This window comes from Pararge aegeria, chromosome Z (genome assembly GCF_905163445.1).
Source record: "Pararge aegeria chromosome Z, ilParAegt1.1, whole genome shotgun sequence".
In the NCBI taxonomy this organism is placed as follows: domain Eukaryota; kingdom Metazoa; phylum Arthropoda; class Insecta; order Lepidoptera; family Nymphalidae; genus Pararge; species Pararge aegeria.
Genome location: NC_053208.1, coordinates 1,817,846 through 1,834,359, shown reverse-complemented (window position 1 = coordinate 1,834,359; position 16,514 = coordinate 1,817,846). Strand labels below are relative to the sequence as shown.

General features: G+C 35.4%; 1 protein-coding gene across 2 annotated transcripts in view; it reads right to left on the bottom strand.

Annotated features, from left to right (window-relative positions):
- Positions 1–16,514, bottom strand: part of LOC120636034 — a 134,009-nt gene that overhangs the window by 34,348 nt on the left and 83,147 nt on the right. For both annotated transcript variants that reach the window (XM_039907278.1, XM_039907279.1), the window contains exon 4: positions 13,193–13,302. In XM_039907278.1, the coding sequence (XP_039763212.1) occupies positions 13,193–13,302 (110 nt within the window). The remainder of the gene's footprint in view (positions 1–13,192; positions 13,303–16,514) is intronic.

Sequence of the window (16,514 nt, the reverse complement as noted above, 5' to 3'; positions counted from 1 at the left end):
AAGATGATTTGGTAAGAACTGAAAGTAATAAAAAAAAAAAAGGTTTATTTTTTTTAATTATACCGATTATTATATAATTTTAATTGAATAAATAATAACGGGCTATATTCTAGTGTCATCTAGTGGCGAGTAGATCAAAAGTTCCAGGCCTATGCATGTCAAGTATTGCAAATTTTCCTAAAACCAAATTTAAAAGCCACATGCTAATAACAAAATATTTATGTTAAAGTAACGTAAATATTTTAGAGAATTTTTTTAATATTTTTTAATCGCTTTCAAAAGTGTGGATGAATGTTTGTTAATTTTTTTTTGAGGTTAGGTTGCTACTTTGAACGCCATACTCCCTAACAGGTAAGTCCGTTACCATATTAGGTGCATCATCACCTAACATCAGGTGATTATGGTGGAAGGTGAGATAGCAGACAGGGGATAACTTGCAGTGGATAAAAAACATTATTTAATAAATGCCCTCTTACGACTGATAACGGAACTACGGGTATGGGTTCTCCTCAATACCTCTAGTATGGACGAGATCCCATACCATTACATACATTAGTTAGGCATTAGAACCAGCTGATATTTACAATTATAATGTATTCTTACATTATTAAAATTCTCAAATAAAGGTGTCTCAAAATAGATAGATAGAAGGTAAAAAATAAAAATGTTCCTTTACAATAAAATTGTTTGGGTCGGCAGGACTCGAACCTGGTTTGTACAAAGAAAATCAATGTCCTAACTCACGCTATTGAAGTTTTTGAAATCGAGGGATATATATATATATATATATACAGCCTCTGAAATGGTTCGGGCGGAGGCTGTCCGTAACTCCGGTTGCCATTGCCATGGTGTGGGTGTGGAATCCCGCCCGCACCATGGAACGGCGAAATCTTACGTGCCCTCAAAAGTTCCTGCACATGGTCTGAGGCCATCGTGCTTGAGCTCGTGCCTCGTCGGCCGACCACACCGGCCGGACATGGTACGTACCCACACACGACTAGGAAATTTGACCCCCGCTTTTGATATTTTAGTATTATCAACCGTAATTAAATAGTTCGAACTAAAAAACACGCTTGGTATAAAAAACTAAACTAATTTCTACCTTTTAGTTTAGTTTATTTATAAAAGCTATTTTTTTTATTTTTTCTTAATCTATTATTTTTATTAGAGCAAAATTAATCGGTAACCCATTCACCGTCAAAGAGATAAATAGAGATCAAAGAGAGAAGTTAAAGATAATGATTGGAAATTAAAATGAACATCATACCTGCATTAGTAGTCACTAAATAAATAGCTGAAAATTATATAAATTAACAAAAATCTTATATTACAAATTAAAAAATGGAATAATCTTATTTTTAGTACATTGTCATCCGTCCTCGATATATCTTCAAAGTTTGAACGAAATCAGACCGCTTGAGGAGGGTCAAAATAAAGTCCAAAGGAGTCTGTTACAAACATACTAATAAAGAAAATAAAAATCTTATTTTTTATATTGAGAATTGGAATAATCTTCTCAAATTAGTCTATTGTCATCGGTCCTCCATATGTTTACAAAGTTTGAACGAAATCTGACCGTTTAAAGTGGGTCAAAATAGCGTCCAAAGAAGTCGGTTACAAACATACAAGTGAAGCTAATATAAAACGTGTAAAAAAAATACCTGCAATGATTTGAACATTACAAGGTAAAGACACCAAAGATGGTAAGAATAAACTTGCCGTGCATTACTGCTAGGATACATACAATTATGTAGTAACTCGTTAAAACGAATTGCATGCAATTTTACATTAAACAAAATTTTACAATCGGATAACATATTGGAGATATCTGTTAGTAAGTTCAAGGTTGAGAAAGATCCAATTAAAAAATAAACGACAAGGTGTTGCCCGTAATTTAGTTCACGTTTGCTTTTGTTTATATAACATATTTTTAATTTGTGTTTTCTTGTAAACAAAGCGGTTGTAGTTTTCAAAAAGAACTTTTCAATCAAGTTTTGTTTATGTGTAGTCCTTCAATTTTTTAAACTCGCGATAACTTCTACATTAATTTTCCGATTGGAATTATAAATTAAAAAGTATTTTACTAATATATAAATTACTAGCGGACCCTCCCGACTTTGTCCGCATATAAGTTAACCTTTTAAAAGTAGTCGTATATTGCAGCGGACTCTTTTTAGAACTTTAAAGAAACAATATGATCTGCATAGCGAGGTCGTGGTATCTATTGGTCGTAGCGTGATGTTATACAACTGATACTACCACCACAAAAAAAATCCAATTGAAACCTCAGTTCCTGAGATTAGCCCGTTTAACCAAACGAATTCAAAGTGTTTGAAGTGTTTGAAAGTGTTTGACGATTTAACACCATAACTCCGACAAATTATAACTGATTTAAATAATTATTTTTGTACTATAGAGGTTATAATATGTGTTTAATTTTGCCCGAACTTTGTGTAGATCTGACTACACTACTGACATAACTCCTCAGAGGAAAGCAGCAAATCCCTCATTTAAGGCTAAAAAAAATTAATATTCAGTTTCGCTTAATATTAATTTTTTTTTACAACTACTTCCTTAGTAAGCAAAGTAATAATGCTTCTATCCAATATGTAATGTTATTATTTGGTATAAAAATATAATACGGTTCTTCTGGAGTTCCAACCCGATATAAGCTAACAAAGATTATTTCTAAATAGATTTTTAATAATATAACTCAAAAGATTACGACATGGTCGCGGTTACCTATCAGGTATTATCTTTTTAACCATTTGACCAAATTATATGCAGTAAAAGAAAAAGTCATTCGTTTTAAATACTTAAGACTATTAGTTTGCTTATTTTGACTAGAATTCTAATATTTTTTTTATAATAATATGACCAATAAACATGACGATTTCATTTATTTTTTAAATATAAGAAACAACTTTTTGTTACTTAAATATAATAGTTATACATATGCTATCGCTGACTTTGTAGGCAGTATTAAGCTCTACAGCTTTTCTCTAGTGCTCAATCATATATCTCTCATCGTTAAGGCAGCGTTCGTATGAAACTATTTCGATCGACCTTTTGTCTCCCTACTTACTTTGTAAATCCGACTCCCACGAAGCGCTCTTTTCAGTTTTCAGGTTAATATATAGCCTATGACACTCTACAATAACGTAGCTTTCTATTGGTGAAATCATTTTGAAAATCGGTTCAGACGATCCAGAGATTAACCCTTACAACGCCACAATCTCACAAACGTTACCTCTTTATAATATTAGTATAGATGATAAAACTATGTACGCTTGATGATAAAACTATTTATTTAAATAAGAATTAATACTGTGACACTAATGCAACACATTTTAGTTTCTCGCAGCGGCGTTCGAATAAAATTTAAGAACACAAAAGCTGCTTATTGGTAATTAACTATAGTAGTTAGATTTATTTCTTCGCGGACTTTTTTGTACCTTATAATGAGTAAGTTACTCCGTCCTTTTAACTAACTCAATGCCAAAAATCAAGTGAATTATTGTCTTAGCCTTAATAAAGTCTTTATAATATTAGTTGGGATTAATTTTGTTTATAGTTTTTATTAATGCGCGACATGTTAAGACAGAGAGAACTAGACACTTAGTACACTCAGTACTAGTTAAGTAGGATACAAAGGCGGCCTTAGCTTTGTCCTTTCCCCGCGGAGAAGAATGTCTCCAGCCCATGATAGCAGATACTCACTCGTCCAGCGCTTCAATGTAGTCGCATGCGTCCTGAAAGTCCTCCAGCTCCGATATATCATCTTCCGAATCCAGGGTAAAGATGTCTCTAGTATCGTGGCCTTCCACCGCGATCCCCGAGTCGACTGAGCCCTGTCTGATGATGGCGCAGTCGCCAGAACAATCGCCCGGTCTCGCACGCCAGCCATGGGAACCGTTCACGATCGATTGCATCTTCAAACATCACTAGCTATACAGGATGTGACTATCGCTTCCTTCTGTATCTTATTCACAAGTTAGGCCTACCTTCCTTATATATACATATACAGCACAGAATATTGTAAATAGGTAGATAGCAAATGAACATGAAGCCCCGTTAGGACATAGCAATATCGAATTTATTTTGAAATTATTCGAACATTGCAATACAATTATTGTGTAGGTGTGTCAGTATTGATTTTTGATTTCTTACCGAACCTATTATTTATTTGGCGAACTAGTATAGGCAACAGTGCTTGAAGGGATTGAGTTTTAAAATATATTCAAAAAATTCAAAATTCAAAATTCATTTATTTCAAGTAGGCCTAATATAAGCACTTTTGAATCGTCAAGTCTGTCTGTTTGTAATGATTCTACCACCGGTTCGTATATATTATATTTGTTAAAACTGATATTGGAGGCTGATAGTGGCGGTCTAACTTGTTAGGGTTAATGCATTAAACTCAAACCGCTAATCGGTTTTTACGCTGCATTGCTTTGCGGTTTATCGTGACGGCATACGGGCAGGACAGCCAATATTTTATTTTTTTATTTTTATTAATATGAGTGAGTACGAAAATCTAAAATTGAATTTATGAATAAACGAATAAACGAATGAATGTAAGATCAATTTTACTGTAAAACATAAACAGTGCAGAAAACCGAAAAACAATCACAACACAGCGTATACAATTTCGCGAGCCTTATTGCCTTATAGCGATTTCTTCCAGGCCAACAATGGCGTAAAATAAAATGCTACAGAAAATTTGTAGGTGTTACATAAACACACGTACTAAAATATATTTAATTAAACAAATATATATTTTAGCAAACTTTTTGCTTACAGCTCAATATATAGTTTGCGTTAGGAACTTTGAAACTTAAAAAAAATTGAATTTCAGCACGATGTATTGACTTGAACTTGTGCTTTTATTCGGTTTATGTTACTGTGGCGGTACACGCGAATGTGGGCCAAATGCCGACGCCTGCGCACCCAACCGGCGTTGATTCACAACTAACAAGCGACCTGCGGGAACTACGGGAGTCTGTACACAATGATTTTATTAATGCTTCCCCATCTCAATTAAAGCCGTAAAACCAAACACGTGCAGACGGACCCTTCGAAACTTTTTAATAATGTGTTGTGAACATTTTAAAGGGTCAGGTTAATATCTAGTTTTACTTTCATCTCAAAGCTTTTGTAACTTGTGCGTCATCTGATGGGTTAGGGTGCGCGCCCCTATTTAGTTTTAATATCTATTTATTATTTATCTACCAATCCGCGTGCCTTGGACTGCGTGGTGGACTACGGCTTATGGCCTCTCAAAAAAGTTCAAAGTTTTTATTAAACGTAAGCTTATAGAAAAGTCCTATTACATTGCTCTAATCTGATCGCTTTTTAAAGCATTTTTTCGCATTAGGAATCCTCTTAAGAGCTATAGTTTTAAGTTAACGAAACAATTATCGCCATTGTCTCACTTCCACGGATTTTTTAATGTAAAATACGCATCGAAAGTGTCATATGTAGTGTCTACTTGAATAAAGATATTTTTGACTTTGACTTAAACCCTTCTTAATCGCAGAGGGGACCGTACCCTGTAGAAAGCCGGTAATGACGACTAAATATCTCATCTTATCGTATAAAACCAATATCTATCTAATCGGAAACCTTTAGATCAAAGATTACATTTTCATAGGCTCCACTAAGATCTGTACATTGACTATTATTATAATTCGGGCATTAGTCTCTTTTGGACTTCTCTGAGCTGGGTGCGTTTAGTTTTAGGCTGAACCTTTTACCGGCATTGCTATAACATTATAAATAGATAGATAGATAAATTCTTTATTGCACACAATTTATAATATAAATTGAAAACATAAATATAATAAGAAGAATAATTATAAAAAGAAGAATAATAATGCGCAAAGTCGGTCTTATCGCTTTAAGCGATCTCCTCCAGACAACCCTAATACCAAAACCCTAAAACCCAAAATAGGTATTATCATGTTTTAGCACTTGTTTTAAGACTTGACCATCGTGTGAAATTTAATCGGGATAGGTTATATAATACAGGAGTGTGACAGAGATTCTTTTTCTTCGTTTCAACATTTAAACATTTATATTTATGGATGTAAAACGCGTATTATTCCCGTAACTTTAGTGTGCACGTTTGTTGTGGTCTATTGTCCCTATGAACCTTTACTATCATAGGCAAGACATAGGGTTCTAGAGCATATCAAAGCTGGGTTATCACATTTTACGGATATAACCGGGGCCGACAACTTAATGTGCCCGAGAAAAAATAAATCTTGTACAAGTCATGGTGGTAAATGGGACTCGAAACCAGGAATCTGTGAACATATTCGACCATGCTAACAAACATGGACCACAATTTTTGCGGTCAAAAATTGCAAACTGTCGAAAGTGTCAAGAATTGTAAATTGCAAAGTGATTCAAACTTTTAAGCTTATTTTAGCTCATGAATGAAATTATCCACAAAACATTAGGCCAAATTTTTGGTGTGAAATTATTCTTCCGGTATATATAAGGTTTGTTCTTTTGATAAATATAAGAAGCCGCAAGTTTTAATATCATCATTTCTGTTATAACAGTCCACAGCTGGTCTAAATGCCTGGCCGAACGAGAGGAATTGTCTATAATCATTTTGGGTGGATCCCTGATCGTAGTAGATTATAGTAGCACAGAGTAGTAAGAGTTTTCCAATATATTCCCTAAGTCGCTTCGCCGTAAGATAAGTGGTGACAGCTCAATTCTGAACAGCTGTCACAACACACGTGTAAAGTCTTTATATCGAATGTGAATCTTACATCTTTAAACGAGCAATTCTTGTATATATATAATTGGAATCTTGGAATCGGCTCCAACGATTTTCATGAAATTTACTATACAGAGGGTTTCGGGGGCGATAAATCGATCTAGCTAGGATTCATTTTTAGAAAATGACATTTTATTTCTGTTTTCCGGTAATAAACGATTTGGTGCAAAACGAAGTTGCACTGGTCAGCTAGTGAAATCTTTATATCAATTAGATAATTACATTTTAAATGTATGAACGCTTCATGAGTGCCTGTAATAAGGTCTCATGAATAAATATTTTTGAATTTATAGAAATAAAAGAAATTGATTGGTGTTTTAAAAACTGTTGGACTTCTAGGTCCCAAGATACAGGAATGGCGACCCGCACCGGTTAACGCAGCATCGCTCAACGTCGGCGAAACATGCGGCCCTAGACCGTGGATTTCGGAACTTCCATCAAAAGACCTATGTCCAGCAGTGGATATCAGTCAGTTGAAGTGATGATTATTAAAAACCTAATTTTTCGCAACCAGATTAAAAATCAGAAAACTCATTAAAACAATCACCCTGTATAGTGCATAATCCATCGAAGTGCAAGTTAATTGTGTACACTCTCAGACTGTTTTTGTCGGCGTCTAAGTTCGCGCGAATGAAATGTTCAACGTGAGATGAAAAACCTTAGGACGCACGGTTTCGCTTGCATCCACAGTTTTCTATACTTTCTATGCATTCTTAATTTATTAAATTGTTTGTCTATACTTGTAAACCTCACTTGTTCAGTGCTAAGCGTACTGATTCACTAATTTTATTTAATTACTCAACTTTATTTGAGCACTAGTTGTATCCCGACACATCGGTTGCGATGAATATTTGATTTCCCACGAAAATAAAAAAAATCCCGGGAAATTAGAAAAAAAAAAGACTTTTCATCTATTTATAACTTCAAAAACACTTGGCTTTCATGCATGTCGATGCTATGATAAAATAAATCTACTTTCAAATTTCAGGTTTGAAGACTATTTAACGAAAAAAATTAGCAAAAACTTTCCACCCCTTTTTTACAACCCTTATTAAGGGATATCCAAAATTAGTACTTTGATACATACTTCCGACCCTTATTTCACCTTCTTAAAGGCATAATTTTTCAGAAACCTTTCTTATCTGACGTTTTCTACATCCTATAAGCTACCTACCTGTCAAATTTTAAGTTGTAGTTTTATAGGTACTGTGAATTCCTGATTGCTGTGAATTATGAGTGGATCAGTGGCTTCCTCTTTTGTATATTTAGATCCTTCCCTTTTCATTTATCTCACTGCCTCGGGTCAATGGTAAAGATCTCAAGAGACATGTTTTCTTGTTTATGATTATTTAACTTCTTATGTTACAATAATATTTTTTTTTTAATTGTTTACGTTGAAATTGCAATGATTCTCAGTTTTCAGTGGTCAGTTAGCGCTGAAGCTAAGAGAAACTGGGATGGCTAAGGTCGTCGCACCATTTCCATAGGACAGGAATAGATCAGCCGGATTCAAGCGAACATTTTATTTGGGTTACCGTTACGCGTGACCGGGTAAATGAGTGCCACTGGCGTTATCTTGTAACAGATTTGTCGAATTCGACTATCAAGACGATGGGTATGTTTTTTTTCATTCCTATAAAGGGAAGCCCCTTGACTGCAATCAAACTTAGTTGTAAGGAATGCAGCGGGCTAATCGCTAAACGGTTCTACGCGCCATCTTCAGTCGCGACTAGTCTTTAATGATTTTAGTCTTTAATGAACCTAGCCTCGCCGAAGCTACTCACTAGACCAGTCTAGGGAAAAATCAGAAATTCTCAAATTGTATTGAACCAAGGACATCCTACGTTTAAGACCACATCGCTCCGGGGAGGACTTATATTATTGATGTAGGCTTTTTCTAAGGTAAGACACAGAGGCAATGAAGCAAAAGTTTAAATGAAGTTTAGTTATTAAATTAAAAAGGTGAATCAGTGAATATTTGCAATAATGAAATGTATGCTTAATATAATAAAGAGATAAAGTTTTAGGGGAATCTCTGGATCGATTAAGAAAATTGTTTTGCCTATAGAAAACTACATTAATATTAAATCGTATCATAGAGTATAATTCTTCTTTCTAAACCGCCATCTTCTGTCGAAGGTCGGCGATCATTAAAGAACGAATGAAGATCTCGGTCCCAAGCTTTATTTTCCTTGGATCGTGGATGTTTGATGAGTTGTATTTTCGGTTTCACATTATATGGCTGAGACATTCAAGCTATCTATTCTTCACTATTCTACTTAGGACAGATAGGTTTACTCTCCAGGATATCCTTCTTACAGCTCGATGGGCTATATATTAATCCGAAAAATTAAAAGACCATTTCTTGTCAGTAGATTTAAATTAAATTCAAAATTCATTTATTTAAGTAGGTATAGTTCATAAGTTTTGAAACGTGAAGTCAGTCCATTTGTAGTGACTCTACCACCGGTTTGGAAAACAGATTCTCCCGAGAAGAGCCGGCAAGGAATTTTTTTGACAAAAAAGAACCGACCAACCGAAAAGGTAAGAAATAAATACTAGTATTTACAACATTATTAAGTCAGTAACAAGTAAAATGTAGAAAATTACTAAGTAGATACTTTCTACGATATTCTATTCTATTTCTTGTTTTTTAGTTGTTTTACAATGTCGGTCCTTTTTTTTACAAAATATTACAATGTCATGTTATTAGTTTACGATTTTCAGTTTTTTTCTGTCTTGTGAGAGATGAGAGCGGAGCGGCCTGCTCTCAAGCAGCTTTGCTTTTGCAAAATAAGTCTGAAAATCGGGCTAACGATAACCTTTTTACGAACGGTGACATTGTGTGATTGATTTCTAGAGAAAAGTTGTACTGCTTGATAAAACTGGTGGTACTTTTAAATACTCGGCCTCTAAGGTCTGGAATGACCTTCCACCTCCAAGCCGTATGATGAAGTCAATGATTTCGTTCAATAATGCCATTAAAAAGCTATTTCTGTATAAACAAAAAACTTACCAATAAAATAAATAAAATAAATATAATACTTGTCGTAGTATATTTATTTTATTTACATTTATTTTTTATGTGGTGGTGGTTCTTTTGTATCGTTTAATTATTTTAGTTAACATTTTCCGTATACTGAACTTGACAAGGAGATACTCTCCTGAAGTTCGCTTCGCATTCTATCTTCTAACACGTTTCCAAGCAAATCCGTGTCAATCAAGGCTATACCTAAAAATCAGCGCTGCAGTAGTCAAATACTACAGCTTCTTGCTGAGGTAGCATCCTTTTCAGCTGAAGCACCTTTCGATAAGTTTTAGAGTAATTAGTAATTAGTTTTCATAACTTTAAGCTGAATAAAGTTTATTACCATTATTATGCCTACAAAAACTAGTAACTTCCTTTTAACCCGATTCATTAAGAAGTTCAAGAGGGAAAATTGTATACGAGCGAGCCGCGTGCAGATAGCTTTGAAATGTTGTATGCATGTCACCAATTCTAATGAAAACGACATGTACTTTCTACACCTATATCTCGAATAGTTCATTTGGTAGGATTAAAAATTATTAACGAGCGGCGCTTTAGACCCAACCTATAATAACTAGTTTTTTGTACATAAAAATAAATATTTTCATTTTTATGCTTATAACCTTACGATGCCGGATTGGGTCCCTAATTGCGCATACAAAGAGAATTTATATTGAAAAAAACTGAACAAACACTCTGGGTATAAAAAACCAAGATAATTTGTAACTGTTAGTTCAGTTTATTTACTGTAGCTGATACGAAAATAAAAGCAATATAACAACAAAATATTTCAATAACTTTTCAAAGAAATGGCGGGCATTGGCTAGCTTGACGTACCAAACCATAATGGCGGCATTTTTGGCATGGCGGTGAGGTACGACAACATGGCGGCTTGACTTTGACAAATTGTCTATCTATAATCTGTGGTCGGTGCACTGGCTGACGTCTTATTCGTTAACAAATTGATTTACAAATGAATTTAAAATTAACGTGTTTCTTGCCTTATCGACTATACATTTTATATCTACAAAGTTCGATCGAAATCAGACCGTTTCAAGGGGCCGTTAAAATTAAGTCCAAACGAGTCGTTTTCAAAAATACAAACATACAGGTGAAGCGAATTATATAAAGCGTGTAAAAATGTTATGGGCGAACCTGTGCATGAAATAATATCAAATGAAATATTATGTGTAATAATAAACGAGGGAAACTTCTCCATGTTACCGTGCTTTAGCAGGTGGACGCGTTAATAAAAATTAAAAAACCGTTTTGACTTCGGTACCGAAATAGGCCCCTTTAAAAAAAAATCACAAAACCGCTGTGCTCGATCTGACTTAAAAGAAATTCACTTTTCCCTAAACCAGAAGCCGTGTATTACATTGATTGTATTGTGTATTATATAAACGTCGGAGGTGCAATTTTGCTCACACAGGGAAGTAGCTAAATAGCAAATTGCTTTCATTAAACCGCACTGAGGGGACTCGGGAAGTGATGTGATAATGGGAGGGTGAAATAAACTTATGCGCTGTAACAATCTGGATACATACCTACATTAGTACCCGGCGGGTAAATCGGGAATTTCCTGTGGGTGAATTATTCCACTCGCTGCCTCGTTGTTCTAGTGGTTAGTATGTTTAAATACGGAACACGAGGTCTTGGGTTCGAATCCCGGGTCGAACCAAAAGTGAGGTATTGTGTTCTGTTGAAGACTTTTCTTTGAGAGCACTGTAAGCCGTCATTACCGGTTGTTATCACTTGTGACAATAGTCGTTAGAGATTGTTAACGACCTTGGCGCAGTGGTGAGCGCTGTGGAATTATGTGGGAGGTCTCGGGTTCGACACGCGGTACGGGAATTTTAAAAATTTATAATTTCTGAATTTTCTCTAGTCTTGTGGGAGGCTTCTGCCATGGCTAGTTATCACCTTAACTACGTGCAACTAAGCGATTAAGCGTTCTGGTGCGATGTCGCGTGGAAACGATTAGAGGTATGACAGCAAAGCCCGTTACCATCTTAGACGGAACCATAACGTAACAGCAGTTTGCAGTTAAGGGCTAACTTGTAGTGGAATAAAAAAAAGAAGCCCACTAACCCGCGTTGGAGCAGCATGGTGGGTCTATGCTCTAAACGAAAACCATCGTTCCTATGGGAGATGATGATGATGAAATAATTCAACTTTTAGTGAGTGGTTTGGTAAAAAGTTCTACCAGTGATCACGTTTCCAGGGTCAGAGAAATATTTGTGAGGTATCGAGGTTTCAAGAACTTCTCAGTACCAGCACTGAATGCAATGTTCAATGAGATTCATAAGTACAGGTCGATCTGTTATAAACGAACTATAAGGACCTACTCTAACCTCAATATCGAACCGTAAGTGTTAGAATTAAGCTTAATTTCCTATTACTTAATCTGTGTGGTGTAATTTATAATTTATTCAATCCTTATACTTTACACCAAACAGATCTTCAGCAATATACCCTCTACGCACATTTCGCTCCGAAACCGGAGCATCCTCAGGAGATGTTGACTTTACAATGAATAATTGTTAAGTGCTACTTAACAATCGGAGCGAAACGTGCGTAGAGGGTATATTGCCGAAGATCTGTTTGGTGTGGAGTATAAGGATTGAAGAAATTATAAATTACACCACACAGATTCTCCTGCTTTTCGCGGAGTATAGCAAATTAAGCTTAATTTTGATAATATATTAACGGATTTTGATTACATTTGGCATGCATATAGCCTTTGACATGGAAAACAACATAGGCTACCTTTTAACCCGATTCATTAAGAAGTTCCAGAGGGAAAATTGTATACGAGCGAGCCGCGTGCATATAGCTTTGAAATGTTGTATGCATGTCACCAATTCTAATGAAAACGACATGTACTTTCTACACCTAAATCTCGAATAGTTCATTTGGTAGGATTAAAAATTGTTAACGAGCTTCAGACCCAAAGTTGAATTCCAGAAGCTAGTAAATAATAAATGGTTCCACCTTGGTTTGGAAGAAAGGTAACACGATATTTGGTGTAAAATTACACGCTGGCCAAGTGCGGATTGGTGGACTCCGCAAACCTTATGTAGAGAACCGAGAACATTATGTAGATCTCTAAGGCATTCAGGTTTCCTCACGATGTTTTCCTTCGCCGTCGAAGCAAGTGATATAATTAATTACTTACAACGCACATAACTGGAAAGATTCGAACTCGGCCCCCCAAAATGAAGTCGAGTTCCTACCCACTAACGCAGCTTTATACTACATGTACCTAACTGTGTTTTTTTTTATTTCGTGTAGACTACTTGTATTGTGAGTTTGCATTTAGGTTTCTTTCGAGTGTTAATTTAATAATCAGATAGGTGCAAACAGCTCACCTGTCTGGAAGACCTTCCAGTTCTTCGTCCTGTTCACCCAGGGTGGAATCCAGATCGAGATAGGGCCCGTAGTCGCCGTCTTTGAACACTTGCAGCGTTGCATCGTCCAACTAAAACAAAGTAAAAAATCGTTACATAAACCATTTGAATTTTTTATTAGGGACAATTCACAGCGTTATCTGAAGACACTTCCGCAAACTACGGAAATGTCAGGCTAAATTTAAAATTTGAAACTTGAAACAGTTTTTGTTTTGTGAACCTTAATTGAGTCCCTTTATAAATATTATAAGGTTTTAAAAATAATATTTTCATTTATAAAAAGATGACAAAGCGCCATCTGTTGACGCTTGCGTGGACCACGTTGTGACCTGGATAGAGATGTGGTACTCTCCTAGGTAGTATTTAGATTACGCGAGTGTGTTGATAGATGGCGCTATTTTTATATTGTATTACAAAATTTATGACAGCCTCTTTTGTAAGACCATGAATTAAAATTCAAATACAAAAATGTTTTATTCATGTAGACCTTATTACCGGCAATTATGAAGCGTTCGTACATTTAACATGTTACACTAATGTTAGTGATGGTTATGACTGCATAAAACTAAAGCTAGGAGGGTTCCAAACGCACCCTGGTCTAAGAAGAGCCCACAACGAACTTAGCCACGGTTTTTTGTTATCACCATCTCACAGTCATAATTAAACATAAATTAAATTGAATGAAACATTTTACTCTTTCATCAATAAATAATAATACAAGTTTTACTTCAATCGCGTGTAAAGGTTTACGCACACCCTTTTTTTAGGTATCGCCTAAATCATTAGATATGTATTCGATTAAGGCGATTCGTTGAATAAGTGAAAAAGGTCATTATTTTGCTTAAAAATTGCAACGTGCCTGATTATCGGACATAATCAGGGTCAGGGATTTCCTGTTTTTCGGGCTCGGAACCGTGAAACTCGTCACGGATGAAAGTCAGTTATCAGTGTTTATTTATTTATTTATTTATTTATTTAAGAGCACTAACAACATGCATATTACACGTTTTTTAAACATAGGACACACACGAACACATGGACTGATATGCACGTCAATGACAAGTGCACATAGCATTGACAAAGCGTCATATAAACTTAATTTGCAAAAAATAAAAAAAATTTAACACAAAATTTAACTCACCGATAAATGTTCGGTGAGTTTTTTTCTAAAAGCTGTGGGTGAGTCATGGAAGATATCGATGCTAGGTATCTTTTTAGATAAATCGTTGTATTTCGCACAAATACGTATAATAGGCGCTTGTTTTCCGAGATGGGATTTAGTAAATGGTATATGAAAAAAATTTGTGGATTTGCAACTTCTGGTGTACCGGCGCGGGACAGTCAGAGATATATGATTGAGAAGGTTGTTACATTTAATTTTGTTTTGTAATATTTTATGTAAAAAACACAGATCAAGAATATCCCGCCTGTTACGAAGAGATGTCATTTTAAATACTGCCAATCGCTGATTATATGGCTGTCTGTGTGAAAGGCCACTGACATAAAAAGCCAGGTGCCGAGTAAAAGCGCGCTGTATACTTTCAAGGCGCTGCGAGTGCACGCAGTAAGCAGGATTCCAGATAGTACTCGCGTATTCGAGGCTGCTTCTCACTAAGGCATTATATAATATAATTTTAGTCTTAATGGAAAACCCCCTCGTATTACGTTTTAAGAACCCCAGAATCTTCGCGGCTTTAGTAACAACATTATTCACATGTGATCTGAAATTTAGCTTGTTGTCAATAGTGACTCCTAAGTCTTGGATCTCCGGTACATCTTGCAGTACAACATTACCAATTGAGTAACTAGAGACAAGTGGTTTTTTCTTTCTTGTATATTTTACATGAAAACATTTTTTAGCATTAAGAGCCATACTATTGACCTCACACCATTTAACTATTCTATTCAGGTCATCTTGTATCAAATTAATGTCATCTTCCGATTTTACGGTTTTATAAATTTTCAAGTCATCTGCAAATAATGAGCAAGAACAGTTTTTCACTCCAGTTGTTATGTCGTTAATAAAAACCAGAAATAATAGAGGCCCTAAATGAGAACCCTGAGGTACCCCCGATTGGGCTAGGTAACTGATAGATTCATAACCATTTACTACAACAATTTGGGATCTCTGCTCAAGATATGATTTAAACCATTTTATAAGGGAAGACCCAATACCGTACTGAGAAAGCTTGTGGACAAGAAGTTGGTGGTCAACTTTATCAAACGCGCTGCTAAAATCTGTATATATAGCATCGATCTGCTGACCCTTATCCAGTTCTTTTATAAGATCCGATGTGAAATCTGATAAGTTCGTTTGTACGGACAGTCCGCTTCTGAACCCATGTTGCGCGCTTGTCAGAAAATTATCTAAGTGTTTGGCAAGCATGGGGTACACAAGACTTTCGAAAAGTTTAGAAAAGCACGAAAGGATAGAGATGGGGCGATAATTTTTGATATCAGTTCGATCACCCTTTTTAAATACGGGTACAATTCGAGCCTTTTTCCACTCTTCAGGAAAGATGCCTTGCTCTAGAGATCGATTATAAATGAGTGTCAAAGGTAGAGCAATTCCTGAGCCACAACGCTTAACAAATATGGGAGGAATACCGTCAGGGCCCGCACCCTTTTGGGGATCTAATGATTTAATCTGCTTTAATACGTCAGCTTCTAGTAATTTTATCTTAGCCAAATGAGTAAAGTTGCTACTTTGTTGCAATACTATCGAATTGTTATTAGTTGTATTACTGTAGATAGAAGAAAAATGGTCAGCAAAAAGATTCGCTATATCCGTTCCAGATTTTGCAATTACGTTTCCCAATTTCATAGAATCGGGCAGGGATGATTCACCTTTCTTTTTATTTTTGAAATATTTCCAGAAGTATTTTGGATTTATTAGGATATTTGATTCAACATCATGTTTATATTCATTAAGGCATATATCGTAGAGTTTATGACAGCGTCCCCGAATGATTTCAAATTCTAAGTTATCTCTGGGGTTCTTATATTTGCGAAATTTGGCTCGGAGTTTGTCTTTATCAATTAAGAGTTTAATTAAGTTGCGTTTGAAAAAAGTAGGGTACTTAGTTGACTTTACCTTACGTTTCGGTACAGAATTTTCGATAATCTCAAACAAGCATTTATGAAATGTCTGAACCATAGCATCGACATCCTTACAGGCAGAAAATTTATGTATCCAATCAATGTTTTTAGTTTTTTTAACAATGGTAGTATAATCAGCTTTAAAGTAATTATAATCGACACGACTTTTAGGGCGAAGGTACGA